The following is an 18915-nucleotide window of genomic DNA, read 5'->3' as shown; positions in this document are numbered from 1 at the left end:
CACGTGATGTGATCGTGTTCGCTGGACCGGGTGGTGAGCGCTGAGCTGCTGTACAGTGTGGTTCCTGGTGAGCTGACTTTGAGAGTGCTCAGAAAAGGAGAGCGATTCTCTCTCCCACAAAGTCAGCTGGCTCCACCAGCCCAAACACGCAAGAGCCCATCTTAAACTGCCGGTTTTCCAGGCTGGGAAGGTTGCACAGGTAACGTCCTTGGATTCTTTCAGGTCTGAACCCAGCAGCTCAGCGCTTCCTATTCCCATTGACGCCCGACAGTTTAGCCTGACAGCACAGCAGCAGCAGCGCCACGCGTTTCTTACGTTACCTCGCTGTCCTTCCGAGAAATTGCCCTTCGGTGTCTTCGTCGCGATCCCCAGCTCTCCCTGGAAAGGCCTCTCCGCAAACGCGCTCAGAGCCTGATAATTCGGACGCAGCTCTGGAAACCACTCCAAGCCCACGGCACCTGCCCGCGCGCTCCTGCCAGAGCCCCGGGAGAGGCAGATGGGCTGGCGCTGGGAGGCGCGGAGCAGGAACGGGGCGTCCCGCCGTGCGTTCAGGAGGGGCTCGGTGACGCCAGCCGTCCGCCGCTCGCTGCCACCGGGCTCCGGTGCGCCGGTTAGCTCATTTTTGGCCGTCCCTTCCCCGCGACCTCCGGGCTGTTCCGCCGACAGACGGCGGCTCTCGGTGTGCGAAGCCGACCGGGGGGCTCCGTGCCCCTCGGCGCCTTCCCCGTGCCTCTGCCCCTCTCCTGCCCCGGTCCTCGCCGCTCCCCGCTGCGGGAGGAGCTCACCGGGGCTCGGTCTGCGGCCGGCTCCGCGCACCGCGCGCGCTTCACCCGCGCTGCGGCCACCGGGGCCGGGAGCTCCGCGCCCGGCAGCCTCCGGGCCAGCGGCTCCGGGAGCGGCTCCCTGCGGGCCGGGGCCGGGCCTTGCCCCGGGACCGGGACCGGGACCGGGCCTCTCCCGGAGCACCACGGCGCGGTGCTTCTCGATGGCGACTTTCGGCCCTCGGCGCAGCTTCGCGGCGGCGGCCGCGGCCTCCTCGGGGCGGAGATCGAGGCTCCGGGCCACCTCCGCCCCGGTCCCGGCCCCGGTCCCGGTCCCGGTCCCGGCCGCCGCTTCCCCCCGCAGGCCCGGCGCGGCCTTGCAGTGCGGGAGGTGCGCGCGGAGCCTCCGGAAGTGCCGCTGGCAGTACGGGCACCGCTGCGGCCCTCCCGGCCCCTCCGCCATTCCCGGTACCGGGCCGCTTTCCCGTCAGGCACCGCCGCGGCCACCCCTAACGGCGGAGCACCGGGGCCGCTTGGGGACCTCAGCGGCGGGCGGCGCGCGTGCGCAGTGACGTTGAGCGGCGGAGGGAGGGGGGGGGGCGAGGGCGGGGGCGGTGCGGGCTGCGCGCATGCGCAGCGGGGCGGGGAGGCCGGAAGCGGGAGCGGGGCCGGGCGGCGGGGCAGGTACCGGGCGCTGCCCGCCATGAGCTGCCGGCAGCCGCTGCCCAGCGAGCGCGGGGCGAGGCAGAGGTGGGCCGGGGGGGGCCGGTAAGGCCCGGGGGGGTGGGTTCCGGGGCTCGGTGCGGCCGGGCCGGGCGCTGGGGCCTGGTTGTGGGCGGCCGGGGGTTGAGCTCGGTGCAGGCCGCGGGGGGTGAGAGGCGGAGGGGGAGGGGGCGGCCGGCCCCGGGGAGGGCGAGGAGGAGGAGGAGGCGGCCGGGGGCTGAAGGCTGAGCCCGGTGGCGCGGGGCCCCGCTGGGTCCGGCCCGGTTATGCCCGGCTCGGGGCCGTTTGGGTTCGCCACCGGGAGCCCCGGTGCTGTGCGCGCTGAGGGCCTGACGGAGCTGTGGGGTTGGTACGGGGGGGGGGGGGAGGAGAAACGAACAAAGAAAAACAACAAATAATAATAATAATAAATAATAAAAATGACCGCGTGCTGCCGCCGGGGGACGGCGGCCCGGGGGGTTCCAGGCTTCTGTGCCGTGAGGCGGGGCTGATGTCACAAGGCCGGGGGGGGGGGGGGGGTTGTCTCCCGGGGGGGTTCTGCAGCAGCTTGGGAGCAAAATTTGCTCTCGGCACTGAAAATAACACTGCTAGGGGCTGGGTTTGAGCGGTGTCAAACTGAGACGCTGAAGAAAGTCGTCACAGGCGTTAATTGTAGATGAACGTGAACAAGATGAGCGTAATTGGGTATTTATTGGAAATGCGGTCGCTGCCGCGCCTCCCCGCTGCTCTCCCCGGCCTGTCAGGTGGTGTTCGCAGTCCCCAGCTTATTTTTGGATTTGTAGGAAGACCGGGAGCACTGCACGGCTGAGAATTGTCGAGCGATTATTTAGAAAGATAGATTTAGAAAGAAAGATCTGGAAAGGTCTTAATGGCAGGTCCCTGTCCCAGAAACGGGTGTGAAAGCATCAGCCTGGCTACCTCGTGAGAGGAGCGATAATTTCCTCTCTTCTCCGCACACAACAGTTACAAAGGGGATATGAGTTCACGGCAGGCCAGAGATTGAAACGCAATCCTTACTAATTTACCAAGTTTTCTTGCTTTTATGTAGAATCACCTTCAGAGGCCAAAATATGCGGTAGATCGGTAGACTGCTAATGTGTTTTTCTTCTTTCTCCCTGATCTTTCCTCAGGAAGAGGAGGCGCAACGGCAATGAAGATGACAGCCACGTTCCCCAGACGAAGCGTAACACCAGGAACACCGTCCTTCAGGACTCGTGGGACACTGAGGTGAGAGCCTTCTCGGGCAGGTTTGGTTTCCTTTCATGCTGAATTTACATAATGGCTGGAATATTCTTTGAAATTGTTTTCAGAGAGAGTAGTTAATGAAAACCCATTTTTTTGCTTTGTGTACGAGGCCAGCTCTGTTAGGTACTTCAGAGACTGAAATCTGTAAAACGTGGTTTGGAAACTGGCACGTTTTCCACCGAAACTACACTAGAAAGTTTCTGTTGATGTATTTCAAATACCGATGTGTAAATCCCAAATGAAGATACCAAAAAAAAAAAACCCACCCGCATTTGCTGTCTGAAATGAGGTGCAGCGTATCCAGAACCAAGCAGGTGACTGGGGCGGGTTACACGTGCCTGTGGTCACTTTGCCTGGCTGCCCGCCCTTCCAACTTCGCATTTTTAGTAACCTGTTTATTTGTGCTAGAAAGGCAAAAAGCATTTCAACGGGTGTGATGCACAAAGTGCCCTTTGCAAGCAGCAGTGCTTCTGTGATTTGGAAAAAAAAAATGCTCTGGAAGAGCCTGGCAGTTGACTTGCTCATTTGCAGCTGAAACGCTTGACCTCAAACTCTCTGTTTCCACTTGTATTTGCTCTGATTTCTTTCTGGGTGTGGGATAAACTGCCTCCTGTTATCTCGTGGCTCACGTGGCAGGTGTTCTAGGATCGTGTGATTTGCTAGCATCTGAGATTTTTTTAAAAAAAAAAAAGCTGATTTCCAAACTGCCACCAGATTTCCTGAATTGTTGCCTGTATTAATCATCCGAACATTCACGGCGTGCGTTTCTAGTTAGCGATGTAGTTCTGTTGCAAAACCTTCACGGAGAAGGGCCTGCGTGCAGTGCGGGGGCTGCCTCCTCGTTTGTGTCTCGGGAAGTTAACGAGATTTGATTTTTTTTTTTTTTTTTTAAAAACAGCCTTGTTTTTCGTGCAGCCCTCTCGCTCCGAAGACGGGCTGCAGTGAGTAATTCCACGACGCTGCCGTCGTGTTGAGCCGCGAACTGTGCTTTGACAGCCCAAAACGTGTTGTGTAACCGAGCAACGTATCTGTTGTCATACGGTAACGCCTTCAAGTGTGCGCTTTAAAAGGATACGAGGCTCTGCACCCCCCCTCCCGTTCCTTTTGTGAGGGAGGCTTTTACCCAGCGCACTTTTTTTACAAGCGGTGATGTGACAGTGACGTCGCGTGGGAACGCTCCGGCAGCCGCTGGGGTGTTTGTCCCAGAGAAAGTCGCCGTGACGAAAGGCGTCCCGGTTACCTGCACGGCTGTTTTTCCAGCAGTAAGGCTTGCTGGGACGAGGTTCTTTCTGCTCCTTGGGTATAACGGGTAGAGCCGTGAGTAGCTGCTTGCCGCCTGACGCTGAATCACTTGTCCAACAGGTTAAACACCTCCTCGGTGTAGAGTAGTTAATGGCTAAACGAGCTTTGTGGCGGGAGGAGGAAGAATTTAGTGTGGAACAAGGGATTGAAGTGGGAGGAATGAAATTAAGACTATCAGGAAAACCCGTGACGGTGAGTGGCAGAAGCGCCTTCGCTTGTCATGTGAACGCTTTGACGTTTGGCTGGGCAAAGCTGCTAAAACGCCGAAATGGGAATAGCCTTGTGGTGGCCCCGCGAGAGCGGGGGACCTTGGCTCCGTCCTCATCTCCCGTTTCGTTTGGGGTGCTGCAAGCCAACAGCATGGTGTGAGCTGCCTGCCCCGCCACCGACAAGAGCAGAGTTAAATTGCTGGAGCTAACGTTAAGACTCCTGCTTCACGCATGCCCTCGCGCTGGAAAAGCGTGTTTTAACACATTAAACCCTGACGTGCAGGCAAGGAGAACTCCGTGCTGTCGCTGCTGCAGTGGAGGAATGCGCCTGCGGGGCAGCGTTACCAAAATCAGCGTTCCCTTCCTCGAGGGAACAAAATTCACAGTGTCACCTACTGATGGACAGAGCTTTATCGTATTTTGCTCGTTTTCTTGCGATGTTGAGGCCCTGAACGGAGCGTGTCCAGAACTTGAAGCTGCGGGATCAAACTGGTGTTATTCCAACGTTTCTTTGAGGACTTCCGGGGCCGAGCGGAGAGATTCCTGTGCTTATAGTGCACAAGCGCTTCCGACTGATGGCACTTCGAGGCTGTTGGCCATTTGTAATACTCGTGCGCAGTTTCCTATTACTTTGCAACCGACAAAGGGAGCTCCTGCCCGTTAAAAATCCCAACGAGCTGTAGGAGAGAAACTAGGAGAGAAAGTGAGTATTGGGGGAGAGCAATTTGTAACTCCAAAGGATATGTGCAGGGAGAATTGCTTTTCCTCTGAGGGCACAGGTGCACCTACATTTTGTTAAACATTGCCTGGAAGTACCCATTCCTTTCTGCCTCCCTTCAGCTGAAAGGTGACGGTTTTCTTCTTACGGAGCGTGGTTTGCTTGGGAACGTAACCTGAGTATGAAAATCAGGCAGACGTACCACTGAAACTGAGCTCGGCTTATGGCAGGATCTCTTTCCATTTTTCGTCTTACTCTTCATAGCTGGCAGCAATGTGTAAGGCGAAGGGAATCTTTTGTTTTAGCGGCAGTTCATGTGCAGGTTGCCCCTCAGTCCCTCACTTTCAGTCGTCCTGTGCATGTAAGCTAGGCCTGATGGAAAAGGGTTTGCGGTTTTCTCCCACTGGATTGTCCTTCGTCCAGGGTAGGCAGCCTCTTTGACTTCAGCTGACTTCTGCAGGAGGGAAGCTGAGATTCTCTTTGATACCCATCAGCACTGCTTCTTGGGAAATCGTTATGACGACGTGCAATTCCTGCAGTTCCCGGAACAAACCGCTCCTAGGCGACAGCCACGGGAAACCTCTGCTTCGCGCTTCAGCCCGTGAACTTGCACGCGACGGCAGTGGGTGTTAAACATTAGCCAAGCAGAGCGCCTGCCGCTGCGTTTCGTTCCCTGTCAGCCTCTCCTCCATCTTCTCCGTTTGCCGGGAGGGCGGCTTTCTGGTCCCCGCGGGTGCTCGCCTGTAAATTTAGCGAAAGCTCTTCCTGCTCCTGTCGTCTGCCAGCCTGCCCGTAAGTTGGGCAGAGCCGGGGGTCCTCGGAGGCGCCGCAGCCTGGGGAAACCACCAGCGGAAAGCTCTTTGCTCTGCTTTTCCCCGGGAGGGAAGGGAGTCTGCGGTGTTCTGGCTAACTCTTTTCCTTCCTGGATAACTGTCCTCTGCAAAGCCTCATTTCTTGTGATTCCTCTTTGTTAGCCTGCCTGATGGCAGGATTCCGCAGAGCCTAGAAGCACTGCTCTTCCCTCGGTGGAGGCCGCTGAGGCAGGGTAGCGGTCGCTTCTCTCGGATCAGAGTTTTTGTGTAGCACTGCGGCTACGCCCCTCTACAGACATTACCCCGGCGAGGAAGGGCTGGTCTAAATTCTGATTGAACCCCGGTTCTTTGTTAAACTCATCTCGAGAGCAGCAGGACCTAAGCTCTTTCTTAAGCTCCTGTCGTTAGTGATCGAGACGCTACCTCACAGATCAGCAGGTGAATGCAGTTAAATAGTTTTCCCACAGACGTCCAGGTTAAAATTCTGTACCTACAATGCTAAGAGGGGCTGGCGAGTCAGGTAAACCATGAGGTGCCCTCTTGTTACTTACGGCGCTCGTAAACTTGCGTAGGGCCGCTTTCTTTAGCCCTTTTGCTTTGTTTCATTGTGTAGATGCTTGTCGTTGCTGACATGATGACTTTAAGGCTTCTTTTTTTGTCTAATTGTAGTCCAAATGCGTAACAGAATGTGCACCACAGCCTGGGGAAATGGTAGGTCCATGACATGGTTTGGGCAATAACGGGCTTCACGTGCTAGTGAATTTTTGCATTAGAGAAATGGAAATAAAGAGGGTCGGACGGATCTACCAACAGCCTTAGATGTAGGAAGCACGTCCCAGGACACAATCTCTGCTTAAAAATTCAAACTAAAATTAGACATGCATAAAATAATCATTACTAACAGCTCTAAAATGTTTGTTCTGTTAAGATGTGATGCTTCAGTAGTAAGTAACAAATACTAGCTTCTCATTTTGATCTTTACCTTGATTTTCAGAAGGTGGCTGTAACGAAAAACAGTAAGGAACACAGACTAAAAGGAAACAAAGTGTCCTGTGCGGTGGGTTTCTCTCCAAGGCTGCTGTGACTGGTTAAGCGTAACAGCATTGCACTTCAGTATCTGTGCTTCTGTGCGAAATGAGGTGGGCTAGCAAGCGCCATTTCGCAGCTCCTCTCTGTCCTTCTGGTGTCCTCTCCCTCTCCAGCGTTAGTAGCAGTAGACCGAGGAGCTCGTTGCTCGCGTAGTTACATCTGCTGCTTCCTTAAGAATGACTTCACGTCTTGGTTTTGTTGTTGTTGTTGTTGTTGTTTTCTCCTTGCTAGAACCTAACACGCCAGCACGGGTGCAGCCTCGGTGCTGACGCCTCGCTTGCTGTACTGCACCAGAACCGAAGCATTTTTGGTGCTTAGCAAAACAAACTCAACGTGGTTGAGTTGTAACGACCGGTTGTGGCGTCAGTGCCACGGGGCTTCCAGGTGGCGTTGTGGTCTGCTTCAAACATTCGTACAGTGGCTTCCTGGGCCTTGCTCAGGTGCAGCTTGCACCGTTCTTTACATCTCCTCCAAAGCGAGGCCTCCTGGATGTGGTGCTGACTGTTAAATTGCTGTTGACTTCTTTAAATTTGTCTTCCTCTGCTGTGGCCACCAAGCTTTGGCTTCTGTGGTTTTAACTCCCTACTTTGAAAAGTGGGCTTTTCTAGCTGCTGTCACTGATGCTGGCTGCTTGTTTGAATTTACGTCTTACGGGATGGCAAAGTAGTCATTCTCTGACTCCTGAGCACCTAAATCTTTGCATTTTTTTCCCCGAGCAGCCTATCGCACAGTATTAAAATATTTCAGCTGTAACTAACAGAAACCTTTCATTATCAGCCCTTAAAATGGTGTAAAACAGTTTTATGTCTTTGAAACACTGAAAATGACGGCTAATGCTCTTCAGTCATTACCATAAAGCGTGCTTATCCTAATGCTAACAAATGAGGCCTGTCCTCTATGGCAGCTAAAGTTCTCTTCTCGCTGTGTGGAAGTATTTAATGGCTGTCATTTTTCCACTGTTGTGTCAAGTAAATTGTCACGGAAAGCTAACGGCTGACATTGCAGTCCCAGTACTTAACTGGGAGAAGAGTATGTATGCATGTGGAGGTGTTCAAAGACCTAAAATGGGAATCGTGTTGCATATGTTCTTAACAGCCTGTTGCTTTGGATGCTTCAGATCACTTCTTAGAAAAACTGACCTGTAGAAAAATGCTTTGCATGGTGCTTACCTAAAACGTCTGCTAAACCAGAAGTGACAGATGTGAAGGTGGTACAGCTTTTTTCCTCACGCCCTGCCTGCCTTTACTGACCCGCGTGGCTCAGTAGGAATATTCTTTATTTTCCAGTTCTCGGATGAGTTTGGCAAACTTCACTAGTGCTAAAATGTGGGTCATGGGGGCAGAGCTGATGGGCCTGAAACGGAAAGTTTGCAATCCAGCGTGCTGGAGGTCAGCGAACCTCCGGGTGAAAGCTCGCTCATCCCTTCAGCTCTGGGACGCTTTCCGTGCGTGGGCAATAACCGCAGCTCTGAATGCCAAGAAAGCACTTGGTGGGTTTTCTTTTGTCCATCGGGCTGAATACAAGCCTGGAAATCTGGAAGGGAGGGGCTTACTGCAAAGAGTGTTTGCTTGACTAAGGTATTTCGTCGTGGACAGGAGAGAAAAATGTTGTTTTGCTGTTAATGTTCTCTTTGTCTCAGTCCTCCAGCAGCGATAGCGGCAGCAGCAGCAGCAGCAGCTGTAGTAGCAGTAGCATCAACAGCCCTGACAGAGCAAGCGGTCCAGAAACCAGCCTAAACCCGACAATTGCAGGATCCAGTCCTGTCTCCTCTCAGTCCTTCCATGAGCAGTCTGCACTAAGTCAAGGTCCTTACTTCCACATCAACCAGATCCTGAAGGAGGCACACTTTCACAGCTTACAGAGTCGGGGACGCCCTCCTACATGATGAACCAGCAGTTCCTTGCCTTCTGTGAAGGGACAGCACTGTGTAGATTTGATATTTCAACTTCAAGTTTGTTAAAATGGAATTGCACAAAATGCCTGTTGCCTTTTCAGTCTATATTTGAAATAACAGGTTAACAGGAAATTGTTTACTTGTGGTTTGCTGCACTATTGCAATGCAAAAGGGGCTTTGAAGCAATTTTTATAGGATTCTTTTTGGGGTGGTTATAAAGTACATGTCCAGAGGAGACCGAGGAATCCACATCTGTGTTATAGGATTGCATAATGTCCAATTCCATTGACTGCCTAATCTGTTTGTTAGCAGTTTGTTGCTTTATGTAAAATTCTTTCGAACATTCATCTTCAGTTTTATAAGTCTTTTTTTAATTTCAATAAACTAGTAAAAAAAAATATTTGGCAAAATATTTTTTGAGCATTTAGAAGTAACAGAACAGTAATAGGTGCTGTCACTGGAATCCGTTAAGACTGATCCAGCTGTAAGCTCTCAGCCCGGTTCGGTGCATGATGAGCTCTGTTTTGCTTAATCTTCACTGTTGCAGTATTGAAAAGAAATTGTGAAACTAGAACCAGGAAAGCTTAGGCAGCTGTAGCCAAAATACCAGGTGCCTGCTGGGTTTGTAGAGAGGTATCTGCTGAGAATAGCCTGGGGAGGAGCTTTTGGAGGAAAGAGCAAACTTACATTGCTTTGATACCAATTTCTAGCTGTGAAATGTTTGTTTGTTTGTTTGTTTTGTTATACTGTGTAGTTTTATTTCTTTAATTTGACTTTAACTCCTAAGGAATAGAAAGTGCAGGAGCAGCTAGAGCACCGTTTCAGCATGCAAAGTACAAGGACTTTCCTGACCTGTGCCTGGTTCACGCGGCATTGCTATCATCTGGCTAAGAATGGCAAAGTACTTCTCTTCTGGCAGCACCAGCGGAGGTGTCACCAGCCCCTGCTGAGGGCAGAGCCTTCTCAGTGAAGACAAATATATAGACAAACTTCTGATTTCTTTATTGAATCACTTGGTCATGCCAGAAAGCCATCCCAGCTTGAAGAGAGAAGGCGCAGCCGTGTCTTCCTCCTCGGTTACAAGCTGCCTGAACAAAGAGCCAGGGCGCGATGCCTCCTCTTCTGCTCTTGTGAGTGCAGGAGGCGGAACCTGTTTGTTTTAAAAACAAGAGTCAGAAACTATTACAGCACACCTTCGACTTATTCCCTACCCTCATCTATCGTAGCTGCAAGGAGGCGCAGACTACAGCTGAACAACTGTTCCCAGACAACTTGAGCCTGAACCACAACGTAACTGTTTCCTCTCCTGGTGGTTAGTGACAAGCAGAGGCAGGTCTGAGTGGCAGATGCACAGCTTTTTGCTGCTGTTAGCAAGTTAACTTTTCAGATGTCATCCAGTGCTCCAAGATAATCATTCTGTGCAGCAAAGAGAGGGCTGCTGCTCTTAGAGCAAGGGGGTAATAATGATAAAAGTACAGCTGTTGCGTGTGCAGAGTTGTTCTTGAGTAACTGGACTTCAACCTCTGCTTTATCATAAAAGGAACAAGCAATTCTGTGAAGTGGGGCTAATGCAAATATACATGTGCCACCACAGCCAATGCTGCTGCCACAGCAGGGGAGTGGTAGAAGCGAGACAAACATCACTGCGCACTCTGCACGCTACTACAGCTGAGGTGTAAGAGGTAAAGAATACCCTTACTGTGAAGCTTTGGGCTTTTAAACAACTCTGCTACTATGTCTGGTTCTTAATTCTTCTGAATAATGGAGAATGAGTGTTGCAGAGTAAAGGCTAGCATTTCAAGTAACACTCTGCTCTGATAAAAACGTCTTTACTCTTCCATCCCAGTTGAAGGCACGTTATCGTTGATGGATTATTGGATTGTTTGTGGCTAAAGGAAAAGTCACCAATTCCTGCTTCCTGTAGCAGTGAGGTATTCCTTGGCTCTCAATCCTCAGCACAGGGAGGTCCAGCTAAGCAAATGCTTTAAACTGGAGGAAACGTAGCAACATCGTGGTTGTCTACTAATAAAACTCAGAAGCAAAACAATGCAGAGCCTTTGCAAGAGAAGCAAGCCACTCCGTTCACACAGGCTTAAATACCCAAGCCAGGCTTCGTCAGGAATTAAAGGTCAGCATCGCACTGGAAGGGAGTTCAAATAATTAGATAGTATCCTTCAACGTTTCTTGCAGCTATCCTTAAATAAATTAAGTTGTTTTAAGAATTGATCTCAAAATGACTCATCTGTGCAAGTCTTCACTGCATTTTCATGGTAGTTATTGCCTATGTTTTATCGCAGAGCAGCAAGCCCCCAAATATCCAGGGGCCATCAGGGTTTTTTTTTTTGAGGGTCAAGGGGAAATCCAAACCGTCTCATGCTGTGTTGCCGTAATGGTCCTCATTTTACAGAAAATAAAAATCAGGTTAAATATTAACTCTTTGGTTACTTTCTTCTTTCTCTGCAAGCTCTAGTGTTGGTGCACTGGCAAAAAGTTAACGTGGCTCTGTTCTACCAACCTGAACTCTTTCTGTGTTCCTGGTACCAGACTTGGCCTTTCGTGAGCTTGACATACTCAGCGGCAGAAGTCCAAATCTTAAAAGAGATGGAAGTAAGAAATGCAGTTGGTCACAGGGAAGCAGCAATTCTGGACTTGCTTCCTGAAGAGATGGGGGAATGCACAGAAGAGAGCCGAGCGACTTACCTGATCTGGCTGGATGCTAAGGGCAAGATATTGTGGAGCTCCTGGGAGCTGAGAGCGCTGCTTCTGCTCGTGTACTGGTTCTCTGTCCCGGTCAGCAAGCCGAAGAGAACCTAGAAGGCATGAAGGAGCTGTTTGCATTTGGGGGCATCCGCAGAGCTGACCACACAACAATACACAGCTGCTGAGTCTGCTGGTGCGGCCTAACACCTGTGCTTGGTTTAAGTTTTAATACAAAGTGTCTCCCCTTCCCCCTCATAGCCCCTGCTTTTAATTGGCACTGCTCACTGTTACCACAGTTGAGCTCTAGGCCTGTTTCAGCGCTGCTTAACCCAATTAGCATTGCACAGGCTCCAGTGAATCCTGTGAGATAAAGTTCAGCCAACTCCACGCATGATTATGTGCCGTTCGGCCAGCTCAGCAAGCTCCTCTTATCGTCGGCTGGCGTTAAATACCCTTCCCCTTCCTGAGCAAGTGCCAGTAGTTATCTTTGGCCATCAAGCACTTTACAGTGCCACCACAGCTGCCCTTCAGAGTGTGTTTTGCAGCGCTGCTTCCTGAGGCGTGCATTCCTTTTCCTGCACTTACAGATGTTCGCTGGACCAGGCGATTAAGGTTGCCGTTTAAGTGCGGAGTAAAAACGTCCAAGTCAAACGGGTCGATGTGCCCCTCCAGGAAGTCGGTCACCTTCTCAATCCTACGAGCAGAGGGGATCTGTCAGTGTTCACATCACAGCGAGGGGTGGGACACAAGGATGGCTGCCAGCATCAATGGGGTGGTCAACCTGCTAATGGCTGAGCCCCAGAATTACACTGCACCTGGAGTCATGCTTGACCCTGCTGGTCTTTGCTTCCTCACTCTTCGCTGTCAAGATGATATTCAGGTACCGCAGATCGTAGAGCAACTGCAGAGCTCTGTTCTGGGTCATGGGGAAGGAGCCTGCTTTCTGCAAATAGGAAAAGGGCTCTTCGCTCGCACTGCAACACGGCTGACGAAGGACTGCATCAGGGTAAACGTTTTAAATCATCAGCCCCAAGAACCAACCAGCACAACTGAACCGCTCTGAGCACGCTCTGGTGTCAGATCCCTTTTTGCCTCATTTTTGGGGGGGCAAGGGAAGAGTACAGTCACCACTCCTAGTTCTCCCAGGTGTGTGTTTCCTTTTCCAAGGGACGGGAGCGCACGTATTGCCAACTGCCCAGCGACCCTCGCATCCCACGCCAGCTGGAGCAAGGAGTGATCCTACTCACGTACCTTTTCCTGCTTCTCCTCCACGAGCTTTTCATAAGCAGCAAGCACTTCTGCCATGCAGGTCTTCAGCAGCTCCTGCAAGGTGACTTTCGGCAGAGTGTGGCCCCCGACCCTGTTCACCTCTTGGCACAGGCTGAAGAGGAGGCCCTGGACGTACCAGGACGGCTATTTAACAAAACAGCATTATTGGTCACGGGGGCTGTAAGCTTCGTTAGCTCTATCAGCAGCACAACGCCATTTCAGTTCTTAGGAGCTTCCTACTTCCTCAGCAAGCACAGAGCTCTGCCACTGAGACTGACCTGCCCCTGCAGCAGGATTTAAACTTTCATGGGTTTTAAATCTACTGCCACGTCAGGCTTTTGGTTGTCGCAGTCCTGAAAGTCTCCCAACTACTTTTCCCAGAGGCTTTGACCTGAGCCCTCAGGCTTTGCAGCTCCCCTATTGCAGTCCTGTCCTTCAGTGCAACCAATTTCCATGGAGTCTCTCTCTTGTGGGCCCCTATGTATAAACCAGGCGTAACTCCTCCTTTCACTCAGTGTTAGAGGATCTGGGCCAATCTTAATCATTTCAACACGCAGCAGCAACTACCTAATTTCCTTCCTCTGACCTCTGTCCTTAGGAGATGAGTATTGCAGAGCAAACAACAGCACCAGAGGGTGATTGCCCCGTGCTCAGAGCACCAGGAAAACTCCAGGGCAGGTCAGCGCCATTCGACAAAGCAGTGGTTTTGGAAAACAGCACTTTTTTCCTCCCAACAGATCATTTCTCTGCATTTACCAAGAGGATGTTCCTCTTACCTGCATAGGCAGCCGGATCTTTGACGTTACACTGTTTCCAGACTCAGTCTCCTCCTGAATTTCAATCTCATCCCAGTTGGTGGCTGTAGCCAAGACTGAGCCAGCTGTATCTAGCAGCAACGTGTGGGTAAAGCACTGAACCAGGGCCTACAGCACAAAACACAAAAGCACCCAGTCACAGGACAGTGGCAGTACCGAGGGACGGGCAGCCCACTCCTGCCTGCAGAGAGGCCAACCCCCCACAGCCCCCCAAGCCCCCCCCAAGCCTCCCAGGTGAACATTTCCCAATGGATGCCACCTCTGAGCTGCCGCCACCTCATCTCCCACAGTCTGACTGAGCACCACGGAGCCCAGAGCGAGCTCAGCAGCCAGCCACATGGAGCTGAGCGAGCGAAAACCCCGCAGAAAGTGGTTGTGATGAGCAGCAGCTCCTTACTTTGGTGACAGCGGAGCTCCAGATCTGGTAAGCAACCAGGCTCTGCTGCAGGAGTTCTGCCTTCACCTCCTGCCACTTGGCCTGCACTGGATTCACTTCTTGGGCTTTCCCCTTCCCCAGCTTCTTGGCGGAGCGGGTTTCCTTCAGCGCCGTCTCTGCGCCGCCCGACTGGCCCAGGATACATTGCTTGAGGTGAGGGCAAAGCTCGCTCAGGGACTGGCAGAGCCTGGCCATGAAGAGGACAGCATTGAGCCTGCTATCGCTGGGGGCACCTGCCTGTCCCTCCAGCAGGCTCTGGGCGCTCTGGAGCTCTTCTCGCACGCAGCCCAGTACGTGGTGGATGCAGGCGACGCAGCGGTCGCGCAGCAAGCCCTCCACCAGGCCGGTGTCAGCGTAGCGGTCAAAGGCTGAGCGAGGCTGCGAGGCGGGAGCAGCCTCCTTGGTGGCCGAGGGCTCCGCGGGAAGGTAAGAGAGGAGGTCGTCCAATCTGGCTTTCAGCTTCGAGTCCAGAGCCGAGCAGAAGCTCTGCACGCACGGGGTGAGCGCCTGGGCCTTCATGGACAGCCCGCTCTTGGCAAACTGGCTGCGGTTTGCCACGTTGACCCAGGCGGCGTCCGCAGGCAGATCGCTGGAGCTCTCCGACCACAGGAACAAGGCCACGTTGTGCTCAAACTGGACGTGCTTGCTCAGGGCAGAGGCGGTGGATTTGACTTCGAGTTCCTGCAGGGCTAAGACGAGAAGCTGTTTGGAGCTGCTTGAGATGGATTCAAAGCCCTCTTTGGTCAGCGTCTGGAAAATACGGAAAAAAACAGCTTTGCCACGTGCCTCCTGTCACAGAGCACTTAGTGCTAACAGCACCGGTGGCCTGTCTGAGACAACAAGAGAGGGGACAGAGCAAGGCTGCTCGTGAACTGCTGCAGCAAAGCACTCACCTCCAGCCTGTCCAGGAAGAGCTGCCGCAGCAGGTCCTCCCAAAAGGACGCAGGCTTGTCCAAAAGGCGACGGCACACCACGTCCCAGTTCTGGCTTACGGACTCGCTCGTGAGCAGCTCCCAGACCGCATCGCGGATCCCCGCGAGGCCTTTCAAGCTCTTCACGTAGACCAGCAGGTTGCTGACCCCAGCCCTGATATCATCACTGCACCTGCAGGCAACGTTGCGCTTCAGACTTGCTCGGACACAGCCCCACAGAACCCACGAGAAAATGTGCTACATCGAGGTGGGGGAATCGTTGATCTGTCAGTAGGAGGCTCGACCTGCAGAAGCACTTGCAGGGCTGAGGGTATTTCTAATTCTCAGCCAGGCAGCCGCACCCTGCATCCCAGCAGGGAAGCCACGTGCCCTGCATTGGGAATCCAGGGCTGCAGTGGGTGTCAAAGCCAGGAGCACCCCAGGAACACCCTGGCCATGCTAATTTCCCCCCACTGCAAGCCAGCCCTGGCAGGCAGAGGCTCTGGGAAAGGTTGCTGAAGAAATATCCCATGGCCAGCATGCTCCCTGTGGGGGGGCTGCAGCTGATGGCAGGGACCAGCTGGCCAGCCCAGCAGCAGCTCCACGGGATAACAAGGGGGGACTGATACCAATGCATGAGTAACGAGGCTGCTGAGGGGCTGCAGCTGTCTGCATCCTCAGGGTGGGAGGGGGTGGAGCTGAGAACTCTATAAAGGGGGTCTGGTTGCACCCACACACTCTGGGCAAGGACAGCAAGAAGGAAGGACGTGCTGGACCAAGAGCCCAAAGAGACAGGTAAGGGATTTCCTTCTCATTTACTCTTGATGCTTTTTTGCTGGTGGTTATGGCAGTGTAAAGTAGCTCTAGACAAATATTGCTGTGCAGCCCTGAGTTAGCCTGTGTGCCGTACTGTATCCAAGTGCTACAGCCTGATTATTAGGCCTGTGCTGTGCTGCTTCTGGCCATTTAATTGCAAGGGAGAGGGAGTGCTGAGCAAGAAGCCAGCCAAAGATGCAGCCTACCAGGAGGTAGTTTTGCTTTGTGGGTGAGCTTGGCTTTGCTTTGTGCTGCTGCCTTGACAATGAGACCTTGTGATATCTGGGAGAGCCCTGCGCAGGGGGACAGTGTCACACTCACATGGCAATCCACTTCTGCAGCGTGTCTCTGAGGTAGTCCTGGCTGATAGGGTGGGCCAGGGTCCGCAGGGTTGGCTGGAACTCCACCACAGACTCTGGGAGGTACCTGAACCAGCTGCTCAGCTTCACCTCGTCCTCTAGGACCCCACCTTTCCCTGGATGCACAAGGGATGGGGGAGTCAGCCCAGCACGGGGGGGGGCTCCTGCCTGCAAACAGAGCTGGTGCTGGCTGGGTGCTCACCTGCTGGGTGCTGGCCCGTGGTGCTCTCCAGGGTGGAGAAGAGCAAGCCGCAGGGCAGGGCTGGATCTGGTGGCATCCCTTCTGGCATCATGTAGAAGAGTGCATAAGCCTGGTACAGAGTGGTGGTTAGCAGCTCCATCAGTGAACACACCTGAGCTTTTATTCCTGCACCTGCAAAAAAAAAAAAAAAGCCTTTCAGTGGAGGTAGCCCCTTCAACACAAGTGTGACCAGCCCCCTGTGTTTCAAGGCCTGTGGGTCTGGTGAAACCCTCCAGGGATGGGCTGGAGGGCACAGGGCTCAGCCCCATGTATCGCCTGCTCCCTGGTTAAAGATGAGCTTGGCTTTAGCTCCTGAGAGCTGTTAATTCAGCGCTGTGGCAAAATGCACATCCCCAGCACCACGAGCTCTACAGGACTAAGCCACCCACTCTGGTACTTGGGTACCGCAGGGCAAGAGGGAGAGGAAGTTCCTTTTTTGACTTCGAAAAGGAGGCAGCCCCGTTGTACCGACCGTGGTGCGGCTGGTTGAGGAGCTGCTGGATCGCCAGCTTCCTGGCCAGGAGGAAGTCTGCGAGGGCCTGGCGCGGAGAGCTGTCCTCCAGGAGCATGATGGCACACAAGGCTTCTGCCACCGCCTGGTCCGACACGGTCTGACACTTGAGCAGGGACTTGCTCTCCTGCAGGATGGTGGATCTGGCAAGGAAAAAGGAACCAGGCAGTAACCAAGGGCTGGAGGGAGGCAGTTCGGTGTTTGACAGACGCGTTCGGGCTTAGTTAAGTGATCCTGAGCAGAAAGAGCACACCACGGTGCTGCGGTGCTCACAGCAAACACCTGCTGGTCCTTCGCAACCCACCGCAAGCCCATGAGGACACTGATGGCTGTCCATTTTGGAGGAGGGCTCTCCAGCTGCTACACAGCCAGCTGAGGAGCTCCTGCCTGGCAGGCTTGACAGGCTTTGTGACAAGGGCAGGGGAGCATCTCCTGCATCCCACCAAGGCGTCGGGACCCTTCCCGAGGCGATGCCCACCTGAAGTGGCTGGCGGCGGCCACCTGCCGCAGCAGGATGGGGAAGCGGGCGAGGACGGGGCTGTAGCGGGCGCGGGGGGCGTCGAGCTGCAGCAGGCCGTGGAGGTGGCGGCACAGCAGGTAGAGGCGGGCGGCGGGCAGGTAGCGGCCGGCCTCCATGGCGCCCCACGCCTGCTCGGGGATGTCCAGCAGCAGCTTCAGCTGCGCCGCAGCTCGGTACAGCTTCTCTGGCGCCCGCGGTGGAGCCTGGAGGGGGAGAACCGGGGGGCTGAGGAGGAGGAGGACAGGGGCTGAGGAAGGGGGGGGGGAGGAGAAGGGGAGCTGGGGAGGACAGGGGGCTGAGGAGGGGGGGAGAAGAGGGGCTGGGGGGGGGAGGACGGGGGGCGGGGGGGGGAGAGAAGGGGGGCTGTGGGGGGGAGGAGGGGACCGGGGGGCTGAGGAGGGGGAGAGAAAGGGGGGCTGGAGGGGGGAGGACGGGGTCCGGGGCAGGGGGGGCCGGGGGGGGGGAGGACTGGGCTCGGCTCCCCCGCTCCCCGCCGCCCCCTCGCGGTCCCCCCGTGCCCTCACCGGCGGAGCAGGGCCGGGCCGTGCCGCGCCGCCCCGCTGCAGCCCCCTGACGGCTCCCAGCAGGCGCTCGGCGCTCAGCCGCATCTCGGCGATGGTGTCGGCCGCCTCGATCAGGTCGCGGTAGCGCTCGCCCACCATCTGCCGCAGCTCCTCCCGCTTCTGCTCGATGCCGGCCCGCAGCCGCCGCTCCGCCGCCCGCAGCTCCGCCGCCGTGTGGGCCTCGAACAGCGCCTCGGCCTCCGCCGCCCGCGCCGCCGTGGCCGCCATCGCCGTCCGCCCTCCCCGCCTCCCGGCGGCAGTGACGCGGCCGCCGCCATCTTGGCGCCGGGCAGGGCCCGCTTCCGTCGGCCGCCGCCGCCGCCATCTTTGTGCAGGGCAGGGGTTGCCACAGCAACGCGGCCTGGCCCGGGGTGGGGGTAGAACCGCAGCGTTTTGCCCGTTTTCTCCGTTTTTCGCGTGAAACGAGCTCGGCTCCGCGGCCTGCGGGAGTCAGTCCCGCTCCGCAAACCTCGAACTCGGGTTTGGGCCCGGCTCCCTCAGCCCGGGGGTGCGGTACGGGCCTGGGCTCGCGGGCAGGCCGGGCCCCGGCGCGGGGCGGCCCCGCAGCGCTCCGGGGCAAGCCCGGCCCCAGAACCGGGCTCGGCCCCAGCCCCGAGCTCGGGGCTCCCGAGCAGCGCTAGGTGGAGCCAGCGGCACGGCCCGGCCCGGGTTGAGGCCTAGGGCTCTTCCCGAGCAGCTGCCAGAGAGCAGGAGGGCAAGGCTGCTTGCTGGGGGGGGGTCTGAGGCCCGGCTCGGCACGCCTGGAGTTTCAAATAAATGTGTTTTAACAAATAAATGTGTTTTAATAAATGTCGCTTATAGGTCTGGCAAAATCACGCTGCGTCAAACTGTGTGTGTGTGGAGGTGGCTCAGCTGGAATGTACCCGTTGGAAGCAGAAAGGCCCCTCTGGTCAGACCCTTTTTCCTCCCCCTGCTTCTCTTCTTTACGTAGCTCCGACCTGAAGCACACGCACTTGGTATCATCTCACGTTTTCAGCCTGTGGAGGCAGAATGAAATCAG

General features: G+C 54.9%; 2 protein-coding genes across 9 annotated transcripts; one reads left to right on the top strand and one right to left on the bottom strand.

Annotated features, from left to right (window-relative positions):
- The first annotated feature begins 60 nt into the window (after window positions 1-60).
- Window positions 61-9141, top strand: FAM104A (family with sequence similarity 104 member A). Of its 7 annotated transcripts, none has more exons than XM_040530093.1 (5): window positions 61-199; window positions 2615-2711; window positions 4092-4223; window positions 6765-6827; window positions 8499-9141. In XM_040530093.1, exons 3-5 carry the CDS (start codon window positions 4122-4124, stop codon window positions 8742-8744), a joined length of 411 nt encoding a protein of 136 aa, XP_040386027.1. In that variant the 5' UTR covers window positions 61-199; window positions 2615-2711; window positions 4092-4121; the 3' UTR covers window positions 8745-9141. The 7 variants fall into 7 exon arrangements, with proteins under 7 accessions (XP_040386027.1, XP_040386028.1, XP_040386024.1 ...); XM_040530094.1 differs by lacking the exon at window positions 61-199 and adding an exon at window positions 511-610; XM_040530096.1 differs by lacking the exon at window positions 61-199 and adding an exon at window positions 1501-1511.
- Window positions 7067-18156, bottom strand: COG1 (component of oligomeric golgi complex 1). 2 transcript variants are annotated; one of them, XM_040530087.1, is made up of 14 exons: window positions 17856-18156; window positions 17290-17534; window positions 16773-16954; window positions 16262-16432; window positions 16022-16175; window positions 14867-15077; window positions 13935-14723; window positions 13499-13645; window positions 12705-12866; window positions 12269-12396; window positions 12039-12147; window positions 11454-11563; window positions 11269-11344; window positions 7067-10893 (listed from the first exon to the last, which is right to left on the bottom strand). In XM_040530087.1, exons 1-14 carry the CDS (start codon window positions 18120-18122, stop codon window positions 10876-10878), a joined length of 2769 nt encoding a protein of 922 aa, XP_040386021.1. In that variant the 5' UTR covers window positions 18123-18156; the 3' UTR covers window positions 7067-10875. The 2 variants fall into 2 exon arrangements, with proteins under 2 accessions (XP_040386021.1, XP_040386020.1); XM_040530086.1 differs by having other exon boundaries at window positions 7067-9903.
- Between the last annotated feature and the right edge of the window lie 759 nt (window positions 18157-18915).

This window comes from Cygnus olor, chromosome 18, assembly GCF_009769625.2.
Source record: "Cygnus olor isolate bCygOlo1 chromosome 18, bCygOlo1.pri.v2, whole genome shotgun sequence".
Taxonomy (NCBI): domain Eukaryota; kingdom Metazoa; phylum Chordata; class Aves; order Anseriformes; family Anatidae; genus Cygnus; species Cygnus olor.
The sequence above is the reverse complement of the archived record's forward strand: the minus strand, read 5'-3'. Positions and strand labels throughout refer to the sequence as shown.

Bases quoted from the DNA above. Each gene is read 5' to 3' on its own strand.
- COG1 (XM_040530086.1), bottom strand. From the start codon at position 18,122: ATGGCGGCCACGGCGGCGCGGGCGGCGGAGGCCGAGGCGCTGTTCGAG. The intron at 12,867-13,498 runs GTAAGAGGAACA...TTTGTTAAATAG, and splicing joins AGATCCGGCTGCCTATGCAG to CCGTCCTGGTACGTCCAGGG. The intron at 9,904-11,268 runs GTTGGTAGAACA...TAAAACAAACAG, and splicing joins GGAACACAGAAAGAGTTCAG to GTTCCGCCTCCTGCACTCAC.
- FAM104A (XM_040530090.1), top strand. From the start codon at position 1,465: ATGAGCTGCCGGCAGCCGCTGCCCAGCGAGCGCGGGGCGAGGCAGAG. The intron at 1,512-2,614 runs GTGGGCCGGGGG...ATCTTTCCTCAG, and splicing joins GAGCGCGGGGCGAGGCAGAG to GAAGAGGAGGCGCAACGGCA. The intron at 6,828-8,498 runs GTGGGTTTCTCT...TCTTTGTCTCAG, and splicing joins GAAACAAAGTGTCCTGTGCG to TCCTCCAGCAGCGATAGCGG.